General features: G+C 39.9%; 2 protein-coding genes across 2 annotated transcripts; both read right to left on the reverse strand.

The window, feature by feature from the left end:
• Nucleotides 1-508: 508 nt before the first annotated feature.
• On the reverse strand, nt 509-19,968 carry LOC310639386 (uncharacterized protein; the record flags this gene model as incomplete). Its single annotated transcript, XM_083361050.1, has 2 exons — nt 509-1,491; nt 19,035-19,968. The coding sequence occupies 2 exons, from the start codon at nt 19,966-19,968 to the stop codon at nt 509-511; spliced, it is 1,917 nt and encodes a 638-aa protein (XP_083217176.1).
• LOC310631921 (olfactory receptor 5G9-like) lies at nt 9,909-10,850 on the reverse strand (the record flags this gene model as incomplete). Its single annotated transcript, XM_083348704.1, has 1 exon — nt 9,909-10,850. The coding sequence occupies one exon, from the start codon at nt 10,848-10,850 to the stop codon at nt 9,909-9,911; it is 942 nt and encodes a 313-aa protein (XP_083204830.1).
• Nucleotides 19,969-20,230: the final 262 nt, after the last annotated feature.

The following is a 20,230-nucleotide window of genomic DNA, read 5'->3' on the forward strand; positions in this document are numbered from 1 at the left end:
GCTTGAAGGCAGACATTTCTGTCCCCTAGACCCATGGCTCCTAGGTGTGTGAAGGCTGTGATTCTCTGCCAGGATAAATACAACATTCTGTGTGGAACATTGTGTAAAACTGTATGTGCTCATCCCTCAGGAGTGAAAAGAGTACAGTTAATTAATACAGGGGTGGTGAAATAAGAAAAATGATTTTTTTTAATCTACAACAAAAATAATTAGCAATCATAGAAGGTCAGGATTAATTTTATTGATTCCACAGTACTGTTTTGTAGCTACTACAAAATAAAATTTTATTCCGCATGATCATTGTTATTAAAAGCTTACCTGTTGTATTTTAAAAGCAAAAGATCTAAATTTTATTTATTTTATTTTATTATTAAAATAGAAGATGCCACCTATCTCACTGAGGCAACCCTAGACAGCTTACAAATTAAAAGGCAGTCATACAATTCAAATCATTATTTTTCTTTTTGGACAAAGATGGAACTCATCACTTAGTAGACTAGCTCAAGGTTCATGAAAGTCTTTTTCTTCTGATCATTCTTCCTATAGAATCTTGTACCTCCTTGTTCCTTATGCTATAGATCAGTGGGTTTAACATGGGGATCACCACAGTATAAAACACAGAAAACGTCTTGCCTCGCTCTGGTAGAAAGCTATGGCTGGGCCGCACATATATAAAGAAGAGGGTGACATAGAAGATGGAAACAGCAGTGAGGTGGGTGGAACAGGTGGAGAAAGCCTTCCGCTGGCCCTCCACAGATCGGATCCTCAGGATGGCACAAAGAATATAGATGTAGGAGATAACAATAAAAATGCTGCTGAGAGTGCCATGAGTGAAGGACATGATAAATAGCACCATCTTGTTGATTTGTGTGTCAGAGCAGGAGAGGGATATAACAGCAGGGATATCACAGAAGAAATGATTGATCTTGGATTTGCAGAAAGTTAATTGGAAGGTCATAACTGTATGTGTCATGGCATTTAATAGTCCGGCAAAACAAGCTGGAACTAAGAGTAATAGACAGGTTTTCCTAGACATAATAACCGTATAAAGCAATGGATTAGAAATAGCTACGTACCGATCATATGCCATGGAAGCTAAGAGATAACATTCAGCAGCCACGAAGAAGGCAAAAAACCACATTTGTGCTGCACATTCCCTTAAGGAAATGGTTTTGCTTTCTATTACAAAATCGACCAACATCTTTGGGGTGACCACAGAAGAATAGCAAAGGTCAAGTAATGACAGGTTACTAAGGAAGAAGTACATGGGGGTGTGAAGCCGAGAGTCTATCTGGATTAACAGAAACATCCCAAAATTTCCCAGCAAGGTAATGAAATAGACTGTCAGGAAGAAAATGAAGAGCAGATTCTGTAATTCTGGAGACCCAGCAAATCCAACCAGGATGAATTCATACACCAGTGTGAGATTGGCTTTTGTCATAAGTATCTTTTTCTGCAAATAAAAGTGGAAAGTAAGTTCAGCTACAAATGTTCATCAAAAAAAGACAATGAAGACAAGATAGACTTCATTCTTCCATAGAGCATACAGTGCTTTTCTCATGCAAAAAAATCCCAATTTCAACCCTTGCTTAAAATTTGTTTGGGTAAAAGTTGAAAGTTGCTTTAAAAAAACAAAAGAAAAACAAAAAACAAACAAAACCAGACTACACAAATCATGTGCAATTTCTACAACAATACTACTAAACATGCCAGTTAACCTTTCCAAATTTTTGTAGTTCTTTCGCATGCTTGTCTTCCCCTTGTTTTGAAATCATACCTAATAACCACTTTAGCGCTATAATACTGCATTATTCCCTCTGTCCACCTCAATTATGAAATGATGCATTACTTAGATTTTTTTCTTTCTCATTCCTGACTGTTAAGCCAGACCCTCTTACCTGCAACTAAACTGTATTTTCCTGAGAGAGAAATCCTTAAGCAGTCAGATACGGGCTCCAGAAAACGACTCCTTGGGATGGATATCTGGTCTTGCAGCACAGAAAGGCGTCTTTATATTTGCTTGGGTCTTTCAGCTTGCTTGCTGGAGTTTTTGGGGAGTGTACTGCCACCCTCAGGTGGTAATCAGCAATTATTATTATTATTTGTTCCATTGGGGGTAAAGATTACTTGCACTGGAAAAATGTATTTAATCTGAAGGTGCTTCAGTTTCTACCTGTTAGTGCACATTTCTCATTGGCTGTCTTTGGAAAATAAACCTATGCCTTGGAATCTGCAGAACAAGTCAGATCTCCAAGACTCAGGACAGCTGTCCTTATGCATTTATTTATTTATTTATTTATTTATTTATTTATTTATTTATTTATTTATTTATTATATTTTTATACCGCCCTTCTCCCGAAGGACTCAGGGCAGTGTACAGGGCAATAAATACAAAAACAGGATACAAAAGTTAAAAGCAATTAAATAAATGCCCAAGGTTAAAACAATAATTAAGACGTATTAAAACCCCAACCCTAACCCATCAGACCAGGTCAGATTGCTCAAATAGATATGTTTTTAGATCGCGCCGGAAGGAGCGAAGGTCGGGGGCCATCCGGAGCTCAACCGGCAAGTGGTTCCATAGGCCTGGCACGCCCACAGAGAACGCTCTCCCCTTGGGGGCCACCAATCGACATTCCTTGATCGGAGGCACCCTGAGGAGGCCCTCTATGTGGGAGCGCACTGGACGGAGGGAGGTTGATGCCGGCCGAAGGTGTTGCCGTAGGTAATCCGGACCCATGCCATTTGAGTGATTGACATATAGAAAGTGGGTTATAGTCAGAGATTCTGTACTGTTAGGAATTGCCTACTTGGGTGGCACACTCTCCTTTGCTGGAAGGGAACTCTAAAATGATCTCCAGGATCCCCTCTAGCTCCTACAGTGCAAGAGATTGAGATAGAAGCCAACATATGGGCAGACCACAATCCAATAAAGATGACCTGGAGACGAGCTAAGAAAAAAATAAGATGTTCTCTGAACCAATTTTTATTGAAAGAGAAAGAATGTATACAAATAGCAACAAAGGAAATGGAATTTTTCTTTAAAATGAACAAAAAAGAAGAGACATCTCTTCAAAATGGGTGGGATACGGCTAAAGCATAACCTACATGGCGAAAAAGAACAAAGAAAAAAAGCAACAACAAACAAAGTTAAAGGAGGAATTTATGGAATTAGAATTAGAACTACAAAGAGATCCACAAAAGAAAACACTTAAAAAACAAATGGAAATAATAAAACATAATTTAAACTTAGCTGAGGCTGGAAAAATGGCCCAATAAATTAAAAGGGCAAAATAAAATCTTTTTGAAAATGCTGACAAACCGGGTAGGTGGTTAGCATACAAACTGAAAAAAGAAAGAGAGGGAAGATACCATGTTGCATCTGTATTGTGGCTTCCTGATCTTTATGTAAGTTTCTCATGAAGACAAATAGATGTTCTAGGATTCTCATTTTTCTGAGCACATTGAAAGCTAGAGATGAATGGCAGAGTCAAATTATTCCCCACCCCCAAAGTTCTCAGGCTGTAAAAGAGAAAGCAGGTGATTTGTACTTCCAGATAGGAAAATTATGTTAATGTAGTTTACAAAAAAGTGGAATTTACTTGTTTGGAATGATGTGTTTGGAAATCAACTGGCTCAGCTTATCCCAAGGGCATTAAATGAAAACTGAAGAGGAGGAAGCCAATTTTTAGGACCTAATCCCAAGCATAATAGCAATAGCATTTAATGTATGTACCACTCCATAGTACTTTTCAGCACTCTGTAGTTTACAAATGTCAACATATTGCCCCCAACAATCTGGGCCTTCATTTTACTGATCTCAGAAGGATAGTAAGTTGAATCTATCTTAAGTCAGGATCAAACTCCTGGCTGTGGATTGAGTTAGCCTGCAATACTGCATTCTAATGATTGCAGCACCATGGTTCCAGAAACCTCAAGACAACCAATCAAACGTTGAGATAAGGAATAGTGAGAAGGAAGGAAACTCAGATATAAAACAGGAGATGTAGGAAGCAATCAAAAAAAGCCAATGCAGTTCTAGGCTGTATCAACAGAAGGATAATATCAACATGAAGTAATAGTACTGCTTTATACCGCATTGGGAGGGCCACACTTGGAATACAGTATTTAGTTTTGGTCACCATAATACAAAACAGATGCTGAGACTCTAGAAGAAGTGTAGAGAAGAGCAACAAAATGATAAGCTAAGAGATTTGATGTATTGTTGTGGGAACTAGTCTAAGAAAAAGAAGGACTAGGGTGATATGATAGCAGTCTTCCAGTACTTGAGCAGCTGTCACAGAAGAGGGGTGTGTGTGTCAATCTATTCTCCACAGCACCTGAGGGCAGGACAAGAATGGGTGGAAGCTCATTAAAGAGAGATTCAAACTAGAATTAAGGAGAGATTTCCTGATAGTGAGAACAATTAATCAGTGGAATGACTTAGAAGTTGTGAGTGCTTATTCATTGGAGGTTTACAGGAAGAAGAGATTGAGCAGGGGATTGGATTAGAAGACCCCCCAAGGTCCCTTACAACCCTGTTATTCTATACTATTCCATGACTGGTCTTTCTGGGAATGTTGACAGTTCTTAAGCACTATTTTGCTACTTGTGAAATTAAGAATGTAGTATGATAGTCAAGGCTATGGTCTTCCCAGTTGCAATGTATGGCTGTGAAAGTTGGACCATAAGAAAGGCTGAGTGCCAAAGAATTGAAGCCTTTGAACTATGGTGCAAGGCGATCAAACCAGTAAGTCCTAGAGGAGATCAACCCTGACTGCTCTTTAGAAGGTCAGATCCTGAAGTTGAAACTCAAATACTTTGGCCACCTAATGAGAAGGAAGGACTCACTGGAGAAGAGCCTAATGCTGGGAAAGATCGAGGGCAATAGAAGAAGGGGATGACAGAGAATGAGGTGGCTGGATGGAGTCACTGAAGCAGTAGGCGTGAGCCTAAATGGACTCCAGAAGATGGTAGAGGACAGGAAGTCCTGTGGTCAGTGGTCTTGTGATGGGCCAGGTGTGAGTCATCAGTAAGAGGCTTGTGATGGGCCTTGTGATGGTGAGGTTACATCAGGCCAGGGTCATTGGGAGGAGAACTGCTGTGATTTTTGAGTTGCTCCAATCAAACTGGTGTTGTTTGGTGTCAGTGTGGGTAATGATTAAGGATTTTGGATCATGGTATTTGACTGCCAGCTGGTGTTCATAGATCCTGGTTTTTAACTGACATGATATTTGTCCCATGTAGAATTGGCTGCAATTGTTACAGTTGATTTTGTAATCTATCCACAAGCTCAAAGAATGAAAGTTCACCTTCATCCTACACCTGAGTTACAGATATTCGCCACTATTGCAAACATAACAGTTTGATATTAATCTTCCTCTTGAGTTCGGAGATGTTTTGAAACATCTTGTTTTTTTCATTTTCCAGATCTTCACAGAAGTTGCTGTTATACTGCTTTTTGTCTCTTCTGACAGGTCTCTGAAACTTTTGTTTAATTCCTTTCTGAGACTTGTTTTTCTTAGGTTCTCTTTTTCTTGGCAATTTCTGCAACTTGTTCTGACCACCTCCTCCTCCTCCTCCTCCTCCTCCTCCTCCTCCTCCTCCTCCTCCTCCTCCTCCTCCTCCTCTTCCTCCTCCTCCTCCTCCTCCTCCTCCTCCTCCTCCTCCTCCTCCTCCTCCTCCTCCTCCTCCTCCTCCTCCTCCCTAGAAAGAAAGTGGAAGGCAGTGGATCTCACATAGCAATGACATAATGTGGGAAAACTCTGCAGTGCCAAGAATTTTTTGTTCTGCTGCATTCTGGACCAGCTGTAATTTCCAAATGAAAGGCTACTATCTATAAGCCAGATTTCTCTCTTTTCTTAGGCAGAACTCATGAGTTCCAGATTAGATAAAGAGCAGAGATAAAAGCAATATAGAGGTATTTCTATTAATAAAGGTGGAAATTAATTTTAAGTAGCACAATAAGCAAACATAATGTACCATGGGGAATTAATGAATGAAGCCATTAGCAACCTTTTAAAGTCCTAGATGTCTCTGTGTGGCTTCATCCAGCCCCCTCCAAATTCATCAGAAGCATGATATTTCCATAAGATTAATGGTATTTTCAGAAATTTGTATTGAGAATACATATATTTTACAATCCTTTGAAATCTCACCAATGCACAATTTATTTGTTTATATTTAGGTTAGTTTATAATCTCTATAATAGGAAAAAGCAGAAAACAATGATGGAATATACAATGACACTTCCAAAACAAAATTAATACATGAGAGGCTAAAATAAGCCACTGTAACTCAGGACCAGATCACATGCACTTCTACAATATTTCAAATTCTTCCTAAAAGATGCCTAAATGTGCAATATTCATGAAATAATGTTGTTAAATTAACCATAATTTCAAATCTACAGAAAGATTATTTAAATATGTCAATAATTTTCTATCAGTGTACATGTATCAGATATTATACTTTATTTATGCCATCATAAATTCCTCAATATCTAACCAAATGTTCCCTTAACTTCAGCTTGAAAAGGGGACAATTTGACAATTTGACAATCTTCATTTCTTTCCCATGTCATAGCTGAGACTACCTAACTTAATTTTTTTCTAGCCAAAGTTGAAGCTGTGTTCAATTTTGACTACAAACTCTAACATAAATCTTATTATTATTGCAGGAAATGCGGTCCTTCAGAGGTGATGTTGCTGAGAATTCATCAGGCAGTGAGATCTTCCCAGCTTCTGAGTACTTTGAACCATTTTATCTGGATGTATCCTAATATAATACTGTTTAAGAATAATAGCAATAAACGTCTGATATTGTACAGTTGACTACATCCTCAATAAATAAAATGGGCTTGAAGATAGGGCTGTAAGTCCATATTTAGATATGAAAGGTGTTGTAACTGGAGATATTGCCATTTAGTGTTTTTTTATTATTATTAATGAGATCTACACTGTCTATGGAGATTCTCAATCATCCAGATCATGGTTCTGAAGATTTTTTTTTCCAAAAGGCAACTGGAGTTTCCTGGTTTTTTCTTTGAAAATGTTTCACTTCTCATCCAAGAAACTTCTTCAGAACCCTTTGGGAGATTGAATGAACCTTTATTGTCAAAGTACAACCATGTATACATTGAGATTGGCTGAGCTTCCCTTCGTGCCCCCCCCAACTCACAGTGACAACAAACCCACCATCTTATTACTCCATGTGAGCTAATTGCACAACACACTGGCCTCGCAAGTCAATCATACATAAAATTTATAAAATTATTTCCCGTTCAAGAGCCTAACAGCCCATGGATAAAAGCTGTTCGTCAGCCTGTTGGTACGGCTGGCTATACTCCTATATCTCCTACCCAATGGTAGGAGAGTAAAGAAATACCGACCAGGGAGTGAGTCATCCCTGAGAATTTTCCTCACTCTTCCAAGGCAGCGAGCCCTGGCAATGTCATCCAGTGGTGTCAGGGGACAGCCTACAATGTCTTGTGCTGTGCTCACCACCCTCTGTAATACTTTCCTATCCGTGGCTGTCAGACCAGCATATGAAATCACAATACAGTACAAGAGGACGCTCTCTATAGTAGACCGGTAAAAGAGGGTCATTAGCCATTGTTCTACCCTGTTCTTTAGCAAGACCCTGAGGAAGTGGAGTCTCTGTTGGGCCTTTCTGGCCACCTGGGTTGTGTTAACTTTCCAGGTCAGATCTTCACAGAGGTAGACTCCCAGAAATTTAAAGGAGGAAACTCTCTCCAGACAGCCCCCCCCCGATGTAAAGTGGGGCAGGTTCCTCTTTTTTCCTCTGGAAGCCTAGCACCATCTCTTTCGTCTTGCTGATGTTCAGGTGCAAGTTGTTCTTGAAACACCATATGGATAGTTTTTGTACCTCCCCCCTGTATGCTGTCTCATCTCCACCTGTAATAAGACCCACTATGGTGGTATCATCTGTGAACTTAATTATCGCAATAGATGGGTCAGACAATACACAATCATATGTGTGCAATGAGTACAGGTAGGGGGCTAAGCATGCAGCTCTGTGGCGAGCCGGTGCAAAGCTTCAGGGGGGTGGATAGAACAAACCCGACCCTCACTGTTTGTAACCAGTCCCTGAGAAAGTCTTTAATCCAATTGCAGATGGAGGGGGAAAATTTCAAGTCAGTCAGATTTTCAATGAGAGTGCTCGGCAAAATGGTGTTGAAAGCCGAGGTGTAATCAACAAAAAGCATTCTGATATAGCTTCCCGGTTTCTCTAGATGGCTTGCTACAGAGTGTAGAGCAGTAGCTATGGCATCGTCTGTTGACCTGTTCCCCCTGTAGGCAAATTGATGTTTGTTGAAGTTCGGTGGGAGATCTACTGAGGTTCTCAAATGAAAAAATCTGTCATCTGATCTAGACTGAATACAATAAATACTATGTTCATAATAAAAAAATACCTTCTATTTTCAGATTCTGATCCTCACAAATGTTCTTTTAATATAATGGTAAGAATTAAAATGGACTTGTTTCCCCCTGAATATCACATTTCTCTGTATACGTGAGAAGACGTTTTCCTAGTTGGACTCTGGCTTGTTAGGTGACATTGAGTCACACTTGACTTCTATTGACTTCATGGAGAAATACTTACCATCTTGATCTGCTCCTAGTAATAACATGTAATATGTCTATGGAGATTCTCAGTCATCTATGTCATAATTGTCCCAAAGATGCTTTTTCAGGAGGCAACTGGACTTTTTTGTTTTTCCTCTAAAGACGTTTCGCTTCTCATCCAAGAAGCTTCTTCAGCTCTGACTGGATGGAGAGGAATGGAAGGATTTGTACTCCTATCTCCAGTCTACAACACAGTCCTTTTAACAGTTCCAAGAAGGCTCCACACCCACCTTCTCTACTCAGGTGACCCTGAGGACACAGACAAACCCCCAAGTGGCCTCAATGACTCTCTAAAAGAATAAAAATGACCACCTGTCTGCAAGGAATACAAATCCTTCCATTCTCCACCATCCAGTCAGAGCTGAAGAAGCTTCTTGGATGAGAAGCGAAACATCTTCAAAGAAAAAAACAAGAAAGTCCTGTCAACATATACAGTACTTTCTTTGATTCCACCAGATTTCACTGTTTTTGCTTTTTTTTACTTCTGATAACTTTGCCAAGCATAGTAGTTTTTCTGTTTCATCATCCATTTTCATCCCACTCCCAAAATATGAGGGCTACTCTTGTTGATCAATTTAAAGGAATGCATTTCTTTTGTTGAGTAAGAATACTTACAAGATACTTGAACAAATCAATCCAGAGCTCTCCAGAGGCACAAATGAACAGATTCAAACTATCTTTCTTCAGACACATTGTGTGGAGATATTTTTTTATTTTTTTTAAATTTTTATTACATTTATATCCCGCCCTTCTCCGAAGACTCAGGGCGGCTTACAAGCTTAGCAGTAGCCTTCATTCTATGTATATACCTGCTTGTTAGGGCTTTCACACACACACCCAAGCGGCATTATTACAAAGTCAGCTTAATTGCCCCCAACAATCTGGGTCCTCATTTTGCCTACCTCGGAAGGATGGAAGGCTGAGTCAACCTTGAGCCTGGTGGGACTCGAACCTGCACTAATTGCAGGCAGCTGGTGTTACTTAAGGAGGCATTAGCCCACTGCTCCACCAAGGCTCATTAGCTTTCTACAGATGTCTCCAAGGTGGGGAGGATGAAAAGAAGGACAAGGAAAGCATGGCCAGCAGCAAGACAGGTGAACTCACTTACAGTGGTGATGAATGCATTGTTGGAAGACATGTAAAAGATTAGGGACAGATCATCATTGAGAAAATGGATCTATGTGATGCTAAGAGTCAATATTTACTTAATGGTACATAGTTAATCAATCAAGAACAGAATCCATTATAGGACTCACCATTTTATTTTGTGGGGAACTTTTTACCCATAGTCAATTTCCTCATTGCTTGTTTTACCTCCTGGTTCCTCAAGCTATAGATCAAAGGGTTCAACATGGGGATCACTACAGTGTAGAACATGGAGATAATTTTGTCCTCATCTACTGTTGAGAAGGAGCTGGGTCTCACATAGGTGAAGAAGAGGGTTCCATAAAAGATAGATACTGTTGTGAGATGGGTTGAACAGGTCGAAAAAGCTTTGCGTCTGCCCTCATTGGAGCGGATTCTCAGGATGGCTAGGACAATGTAGGTATAAGAGACAACAATAATAGAAGTGCTTACGATACCAAGGGTGCAAGACAGACCAAAAAGCACTCCCTTGTTGAGTTGAGTATCTGAACAGGACAAGGATATGACTGCAGGGATATCACAGAAGAAATGGTTAATTAGATTGCCATGACAGAAGGTCAGCTGAAGAGATAAAGCTGTATGTGTGGTAGCATTCAGCATTCCTACTAAATAGGGAATGATTGCCAACCTGATGCACACTCTCTGTGACATGATGACTGTATACAAAAGTGGATTGGAAATGGCCTTATATCGGTCATATGCCATTACAGCCAAGAGGAAACATTCAGTGGCTAAAAAGAGACAGAAAAACCACATTTGTAGAGCACATCCAGTCAATGAAATATTTCTTTTCTTCACCACCATGTCTAGCAGGATTTTGGGTGTGACAACGGAAGAGTAACAGAGATCTACAAAAGACAAATTGCTTAGGAAGAAATACATGGGGGTATGAAGTTGTGAGCACATCCTGATTAATAGGATCATCCCAACATTTCCAGTCACTGTGATAATATATACCATTAGGAAAAAAGCAAAGAGTGGGATCTGTAGGTTTGGCAAGTCACTAAATCCCACAAAAATGAATTCGTGCACTGTGGTGTAATTCTCCATGGCCATGGCTTCCTATATTTTGTAGGAAAAAGAAGGAAATATTTATGTTATCAGTATAACATCCTTCCAAAACCCTGGATATTGCAAACTAGTAAAGGTCATTTTGTAGATTTTCTCAATTAGGGAAAAACAAACAATAGCCTCTAGATTTCTGGACTTTAGGAATGTTGCTTGAATATTTTAGAAAAAGCTCAAGAAAATGGCTCCCATTTTTCTGTGCACATGATTTAAAACAATGGTTTTCAGACTTTATATTTTGAATTCTACTAAGCACATTAACAAAGAACCTGTGTCTCACCAAGAGAGAAAAAGAAAACTGAACCAAACAAAAATATATACATATACATATACATATACATATACATATACATATACATATACATATACATATACATATACATATACATACATACATACATGCATACATACACACACACACACACACACACACACACACACACACAAACATATATATATGGATCTTTGGTCATTCGGGTTTTTCCCCGCGAAGAATTGAAGGTGTAGGAGCCACGTTTTGACGGAATCCCATCCGTCATCCTCAGGCTGGTGGCTTCAGCTTCCTTCTTCTGGGAGAAGCATGTGGTAGTGGAAACCTCAGAAAACCTCAGAAAACATATATGCTGGAGAAGACTCCTGCGAGTCCCTTGGACTGCAAGGCGATCAAACCGGTCAGTCCTAGAGGAGATCAACCCTGACTGCTCTTTAGAAGGCCAGATCCTGAAGCTAAAACTCAAATACTTTGGCCACCTAATGAGAAGGAAGGACTCACTGGAGAAGAGCCTAATGCTGGGAAAGATTGAGGGCAATAGAAGAAGGGGACGACAGAGAATGAGGTGGCTGGATGGAGTTACTGAAGCAGTAGGCGTGAGCTTAAATGGACTCCAGAAGATGGTAGAGGACAGGAAGGCCTGGAGGAACATTGTCCATAGGGTCGCGTTGGGTCGGACACGACTTCGCAACTAACAACAACATATATATATATATATATATATATATATATATATATATATATATATATATATATATATATATACTGTAGATTTATAAATATATTTATCCATTTCAGTAGGTTTGAAGGATATAAAAATTGCAATAATATTGTGGACAATGTTGCTATTATACCCCAACTGAGATCTAATTAGCATGAAGCTGTGTTGGCCTCAGTCAAAAGATACATGCAAATAATAAAAGTTAACTAGGATTGAAGCAGTTGTTTTCCTATTGCGCATTCTCCAACTAAACCCCAACAAGAAATATATCCAAATAATGAGAGCAAACTAGAACTGAAATGTTTGTCACAGGGTAATAGTGTCCACCCAAGCCCTCCCCCATAATAAAACTCATATTATACCTAATCCAAAATTCAAAGGCTGCTCCCGTCACTGGAGGTAGGAAATGCTCTGGTGAGATGCTGTGTTCCTTTGACTCTCAGCACACGTCACTGAAAATGTACACATTTCTTCTGTAGATCACCAGTGGTGCACATTCCAGTAGCTGAGGAACAATGACTTGGAGCTGTATTTGGGGAATCATTTTAGACTTAACACAAGAGTAAGCATGTATAAGCACCCACTATGTCCATGTATAGCAATGCAAAATGCCACATAAATGAATACACAGAGAGCCAGATGAGTGCAGTGGCTAAAGTATCTGGCTGGAAACTGGGGGATCATGACTTCTAGTCCCTGCCACCAGCTGGAAAACCTTGAACCAGTACCTTTTCTCAGCCCAAGAAGGAGGCAATGCAAACCACTTCTGAAAAAAATGCCGAGAAAACTGCAGGAACTTGTCCAGGCAATCTCGAGAATCAGACCTGTTTGCATGGAAGAATAAAAACATGCACATACATGCATATAGTATACACATATCCAAAATGATCAAGTATTAGAAAAAAATCCTCAGAATATTCTGAAACTGTTCCAAATGGTAAAATTGGGTTTAGTTTCTAACTGGATTTCATAGTCATTTCTACCTCATGCTAGAAAGAATACCTGGATTTGGTCCTTCCTTAGGCACGGAAATCAGCTGATGACTTTGGGCTAGTTATTCCTTTTCACAGCCTTAGGAAGGAGGCAATGGCAAACCATTTCCATTGCCAAGAAAATTACATGGACCTGTCCTTGTACTGGCCAAGAATCATGAATGACACGTAGAACTGTACAGTGGTATATATGGGTATTCTTGCTAGTATGACATTCCCTAGATTTATTTCAGGTCCAAATTACATATGATGCTAAATGAATCCCTGGAAATTCTGGGATTTTTACGGTGTATGAGAAGGCTAAGCCAAATCTGTAAGTGATAGTATTTAACTCATTATTCACCCATAGTTTTCTGAAAACTGCTATTAATTAAAAGATTCCTAAAGGTGCTTATTGGTAGTATAATCCACAATAATTATAGAACTCATTGGAAAAAACCCTGATGTTGGAAAGATTGAAGGCAAAAGGAGAAGAGAAAAGCAGAGGAAGAGAAGGTTAGATAGTGTCATTGATGCAACGAACATGAATTTCAGCAAACTCTGGGAGACAGTGGACAACAAGGGGGAAGGGGGGCTGGAGTATTATGGTCCATGGGGTCAGAAAGTGTCAGACACAACCTAACAACTAAACAACAATTGGAATAATTGCAACACCGAGGAAGATGTTTGTAAAAAGCAAAGCGGAAAGGATGAGAATCTCACTTTCACAATGTAAATACTAAATACAGCTTAGATGTACCTAGGCCATAAAAAGCTGGAAGCATCTAGTAAATGCTTTATTTGCAATACTGATGGTAGCTGATGCATCCAAAATGAACCCCTGGGGTTGCTGGCAATACCATTTCAGTTCTCAGACTCTAAACTAGAATTTAAATGGTAGGGGGGGGGGAAATAGAAAGGCATAAGGAGAAATGGCAGATTATGTTGCTGCAATTCTATGTGCCTCTGAGGGAAAAAAAAGTACACGTTTTCAAAACTTGGTTTTGAACAGAGATAGAAAGGAAGGTAGAAAACAAAGATGTTTCACCCTTTTTTGCCAATTCATCTCATCTAATGGCAGAGGGCACTGATGGGATCATTAAGGTAGAAGCTTGGGATAGTTAGATAAATGTTGTTTTTAACCTACCCGTTCCCTTGTGCTCTGCTAGTACTTTTTCCTCCTCTAGTTACTTTGAAATTCTTGTTTCACATTGCTGAGAAGGACACATTTGCTTATTTATCGTCAAGGATGTCATTTCTGATTATATAAATTCAGGAAATGCCTGAAAGAGAGCATCATGAAGGTGACCTGGATTGATTCTTGAACTCTTTCTCTGCAATGGCTATATTGGAAGAGATTTTATATACTGAGGGACTGAACCTGGGGATTTTGACCTCCCAATGGGATTGATCTCTAGTGGCAATTACAATTACATTAATAGCTTTAATGGTAGAAATGATTTCCACTGCAATGTCATTTGATGATCCACCTTCTACACAAGAATATTGTGTAAAATGTTGGTGCATGAACAGTGATGATGACATATTGGCCCAAGTCATGGGCTTTCAGAGTTCTTCAGGATGAACATCCTGTTAGTTTAAAAAAAATCCTAGATTCCCTGATCAAGAGGAAAAGATCCACCTAGAAAATAAACAAATGTTCTCCCCTAAGGCTTAGAAAAATTTCTATCAATGCTGTCTTTAAGTGAACTTCCCCCCACAACCAGATCTATCAAGGAACTCATCCAGTTCTTGTGGAGTCTTAGGGTTTCACAGAACACCATTTGGAAAATCCCAGCCTTTGCAATTAATCTAGAGCATGGGTATCAAACTCAATTTCATTGAGGGCCGCATCAGCATTGTGGTTGCCCTCAAGGGGCTGGGTGGGTATGGCCAGGGTGGACGTGGCCTACTGGGTGGGCGTGGCTAGAGTGTGTATGGCCTAGTGGGTGGGCGTGACCTGCTCTACATCGTTTACATCAAGGATGCCTATGGGGGCCTGGGCAGGAGTGGGACAGATCTGAGGGTCTCTGGCAGGAGGAGGGTCTCTGGGCCAGGGCCAAGGCAGTGGGGGCCGTTCCCTCACTGTTTCCAGGATGGCTTCGTGGGCCGCATGAAACCACTTCATGGGCCGGATCTGGCCCCCGGGCATTGTGTTTGACATGTCTGATCTAGAGTATTTAAACTCTGTTTTCCTATAACAACTCATAAGCTATAATGGGTGGGGTAACATAACACACTAAAGTGATTTCCTCCACTAGTGATTTATAACACCCTCATAACAAGTCATTATTAAAATGATATAAATTACTGAATTACTGTTATTTTGGTACCAATCAAAGATGCTTTATGTCAGTAGTGCATTTAAGTCAAACAAACAATAAGTCACACTAAGGAAAACAAACTTAAGACTTGGCATGCTTTGTAAATCAGTTTTAACTTTTATGGGCTCTGAAGTCTGGCTTCATGAATTATGTGGCAGCCATGGCTAGGGGGTCCTTTGCATAGATTTAGGTTGTATGTCAGTTGTTCCTGTTCCTGGACTGGGGGGCCCTGCTCCCAGTCATTCATGTCCTTGTGACCTCCAGGGTGGGCTATTGCATGGACTATTTACTCTATGTGGGGCTGCCCTTGAAGAGTATTCAGAAGTTTCAACTGATGCAGAATATGGCACATGGGCAGTTTCTGGTGCCATATTGGTACATATGATGTCCCTGCTCTGCAAGCTAAATTGGCTGCATCTGTTTCATAGTACAATTCAAGATTTAAAGTTTTCATGGCTTAGGATTGGGTTACTTACAAAACTGTCTCTCTCCAATTGTTTCTATACATCCTATGTCAGTTTGGTCTAGTGGTGAAGGCACCAAGCTGGAAACCGGTAAATCATATTGAGGCTTGTCTTAGACATAAAAATCTGGCTGGGTGACTTTGGGCCAGTCACACTCTCTTAGCCCAAATCACCTCACAAGGTTGTTGTTGCAGGGGAAAATAGGAGGAGAGAGTAGTAGTAAGTACATTGATTTACCTTGAGGGGTTTTTATATAAAATTAATAAAGATGGGATTAAAGCATATCTTTAAAAAAGAACATCCTCATGTTCAGTGTGATGACAGAGCAGGATGGAGATACAACTGCAGGGATGTTACAGAAGTGTTTGATATGTTCCAGTTTAACTGGAAAGATAATATTGTTTATATTGTGGCATTTAGCACCGCAAAGATATAGGAAATAATTACCAAGAGAGTGAAAACTCTTTCTGACCCTCAATTTTCACCTGTTTACATTTACTAACTCTGTCCCATTTGTCATTAGATTGACCACTTACTCAATTTAAATTGATCCTTCTGGAGCTCTTCACAACTTGGAGTTCTTGAATAATGTAGTATGATCAAGAAACGTGGCTAGCTCAATTGCTTATCTATAAATCGAAAACTTTTATGACGTGCATCAGAGAGGGCAGAAAGACTCTGAAATAATTACATGGTGGTATTTTCTGTGCCAGAAGGCATTGCTATCATATGGCAAAGAAGGAGATGCTAGTTCTTTCAGTAGGAGAAGTGGATGCTGCTGTGATACAGAAAGAGCATAGCGGAAGAGGAAGATTTTGTTACCCGGTCTCTTTCAAACTCTACTCAGTCAACACTCAGCAGTTGTCATAATCCATGATTCAGAGTCTGACTCTGACCTGGAATCTGACAATGTTGCTCCAGCTGAGCTTGTGTTTCAGGTTAGTCAGCCTCAGGAATCAGGAAGAGCAGTCAGATGACAGAGCAAAACTCCTAAGACCAAGATCTAGGCAAATCCAGAGGTGAGCAGAGAAACATTCCTCCATGCGGCTTCTCACTAAGCATAGGGCAAGACATATGTAAATACAGCATAGATTTAGGTTGTATGTCACAAAAAAGATGTTGAGACCTTGGAAAAAGTTCAGAGAAGAGCAACCAAGATGATCAAAGGCCTGGAAACTAAAACATACGAAGAATGGCTGCGGAACTTGGGTTTGGCCAGTCTAAAGAAAAGAAGAAATAGGGGAGACATGATAGCAGTGTTCCAGTATCTGAGAGGCTGCCACAAGGCAGAGGGGGCCAAGTTGTTTACCAAAGCACCAGAGCGAAGGACGGGAAACAATGGTTGGAAACTGATCAAAGAGAGAAGCAACCTGGAATTAAGGAGAAACTTCCTGACAGTGAGGACAATCATCCAGTGGAACAGCTTAATCCCAGAAATTGTGGGCACTCCATCACTGGACATTTTTAAGAAGAGACTGGACATTCACTTGTCTGATACTGTATTCTCCTGCTTGAGCAGGGGGTTGGATTAGAAGACCTCCAAGGTCCCTTCCAGCTCCATTCTATTCTATTCTATTCTATTCTATTCTATTCTATTCTATTCTATTCTATTCTATTCTATTCTATTCTATTCTATTCTATTCCATTCCATTCCATTCCATTCCATTCCATTCCATTCCATTCCATTCCATTCCATTCCATTCCATTCCATTCTATTCTATTCTATTCTATTCTATTCTATTCTATTCTATTCTATTCTATTCTATTCTATTCTATTCTATTCTATTCTATTCTATATCCTAGCTTTTGCATCTTATTCATGACTCTTGATCATTGGACTGGCTGACTACCCAATTCGGCATTCTGTGATTCTTGGGATATATTTGGACCATGCTATTATTTCCTGGAGTGTATTTGGCTCTCTTCAGGCAAACTCTCTCACTAGGCTTTTGATTCACATTGCTGTCTGACTATTTTACAACATGGGGATTATAGCAGTGATGGATGCTTACAAAGGCAACTGAAATGACTCATAAGATAGGCGAGATGAGGAACATTAGATAATCAGCCTAGTGATTTTGTCTTTTAATGGAGGCAGAGTAGCATACCCTTAGGTCTTTTTTTCATCTGAATAATAATGCTTTTCCTTTATGCCAATGTGGGCAATCTGCAGACTGCCTTCAGTCAACTGGGTTTCATTTGTGGCATTCTAGCATGCTGAGATCACCTCGCTAAGATTTGATTGATTTTCAGTGGTATTATTTTTGGTAGGCAAATATTACCATATACTCAAACTCCCCCTGTAATGACTTAAAATCATGCTGCCAAATTTCCCTGGTACAATTTTGTGCATTTTTAAATGATTTAAAACTCGGGGGCCCCATCATCTGGCATTATATTATCAGTCATTTTATATTGTCAACCTGTGTAGTTTTCTTGTTAAAATGCTGAAGTGGCTTTACCATTGCTTTCTCCTGTGCAGCATGAAATGATGTATTTGCTGTTACTGCTAAAGGATCATTTGCCTCCAGTATCTTCTTTTATCCCTATTGGCTGGTACAGGTGCCTGCTTGCTTTGGCTTGGCAGCTGGGATGACTTTCACTTCCTGGGTGAACCTTCTGGCAGTATATTTATTTTATTTTATTTTTTTTATTTTAATTCTATTTATATCCCGCCCTTCTCCGAAGACTCAGGGCGGCTTACAAGCTTAGCAGTAGCCTTCATTCTATGTATATGCCTGCTTATTAGGGCTTTCACACACATATATGCCTGGCATAAAGTCCTGGAATTGTCTGCTCTTCCATCCTAGGAACACCCCCCCTCTCTCACACACAAAATGAAGCAGCATATTAGTGATGTAGGGGGGATCCTTCTCATATAGAACTGTAAAACACTTCTTCTAGTATTTCCTTCCTTCAGTTCAATATAATTTCATAATTTTAAACCTGAATTCATAGAGGCTTCTTGTGTTCTCTCACTACCCACTAGCTCTTTCTCCCCTTTCTCCCCCTGTCCCCTGTCTCTCCATCCAAATCAGTGCACTTTTGCCTTTCTTCATGATAATTATTCTGTTTTATTTGTTATCATGTTCTCCCATGTTATTGCTTTTATGCACATTGTACCAGTGTATCTTTCATTACTTTTTTTGCAGCAATGGCTCTCTTGTATAGATGTTTTCCTTAGCTTCAGCTTCTTTCACTTTCTCATTCTACACAGAGTCTTTTTTATATCTTCCAGAAGCATAATTCCACATAATCTTTCATTAAGCAGATATTTAAAAGTTAACAGTCTGCCCTTCTCAACTTTATTGTTTCAAAATAATAAGTATTCCTTGGATATACAATCCTCTATGCATATGCTTTCTGCTCGGTGCCCAGTGCAATTTGTAATTCTCAAGTTTGAGGAAGTGTTACGCCTGACCAGAAACCCATCTCTTCCTCACTATCCTTTTCAGGGCTTCCTTCACCTCCTTATTCCTTAGGCTATAGATCATAGGATTTACCATAGGAATCACTACTGTATAAAAGACAGCAGCAACTTGGTCTTGCACTTCACTGTCGCTTGAGGAAGGCTTCAGGTAGATGAAAAGAATTGTGGTGTAGAACAAGGTAACAGCCATCAAATGGGAGCCACAGGTAGAGAAGGTCTTCTTCCTTCCCCCGCTTGAGTGGATTCTTTGAATAGCAGTGATAATGTAGATATAAGAGATAAGGATGGTGAGGAATGAACATAGTCCTATCAGTGAAGAGATCACAAAAAGCAGAATCTGGTTGAGTTGAGTGTTTGAACAGGCAAGCTTTAGAATTAAAGGTACATCACAAAAAAAATGGTTTATGACATTGGAACTGCAAAAGGGAAGGCGAAATGTAGTGTTTGTGTGTACCATGCCATTGGCACAACCCACAAGGTAGGAAGCCAGCACCAGGAAAATGCAAACCTTCTTGGACATGACAGTAGGATACAATAGTGGATTACAGATGGCCACATAACGGTCATAGGCCATAGCAGCTAGCAGGAGACATTCTACACTTGCAAACACAGCATAGAAGTAGAACTGAGCAGCACAGCCAATGAAAGAAATTGATTTCTTTTCAGCCAAGAAATTCACCAGGGTTTGAGGGACAATGACAGTAGAGTAACAGATATCTGAGAAGGACAGGTTGCTAAGGAAAAAGTACATAGGTGTTTGGAGATGGGAGTCAAGACGAATCAGTGCAATCATTCCTAGATTTCCGAGAAGAGTGATCACATAGATGGCTAGAAACACCACAAAAAGAGAGGTGCTGACCACTGGATTATCTGTGAATCCAACAAGGATGAATTCAGACACTGTGGTTTGATTCCATTGGGCCATGGCATTAGTTCAGTAAGCCTGTAAGACAAAGAAAATTGTCAGGTCCAAGCCCAGAGGAGACTAGCAAACTCCAACTGGGTCCAGTCCTTTATCTGCTTATTCCTAATCGGCAGAAGGTTGCTAAACTAGCTATAACCTTAGAAGGTTATAGCTAGTTTAGTAGATATATATCCCGAAAGATTCTAGGATGAAGCTACCCCAAACCTCTTCACCCCTCCCCTTAGGACTGCATAGTCTCTTATTTTGGGCTTCTCTCTGATGG

This window comes from Vipera ursinii (assembly GCF_947247035.1).
Source record: "Vipera ursinii genome assembly, chromosome: 1".
In the NCBI taxonomy this organism is placed as follows: Eukaryota; Metazoa; Chordata; class Lepidosauria; order Squamata; family Viperidae; genus Vipera; species Vipera ursinii.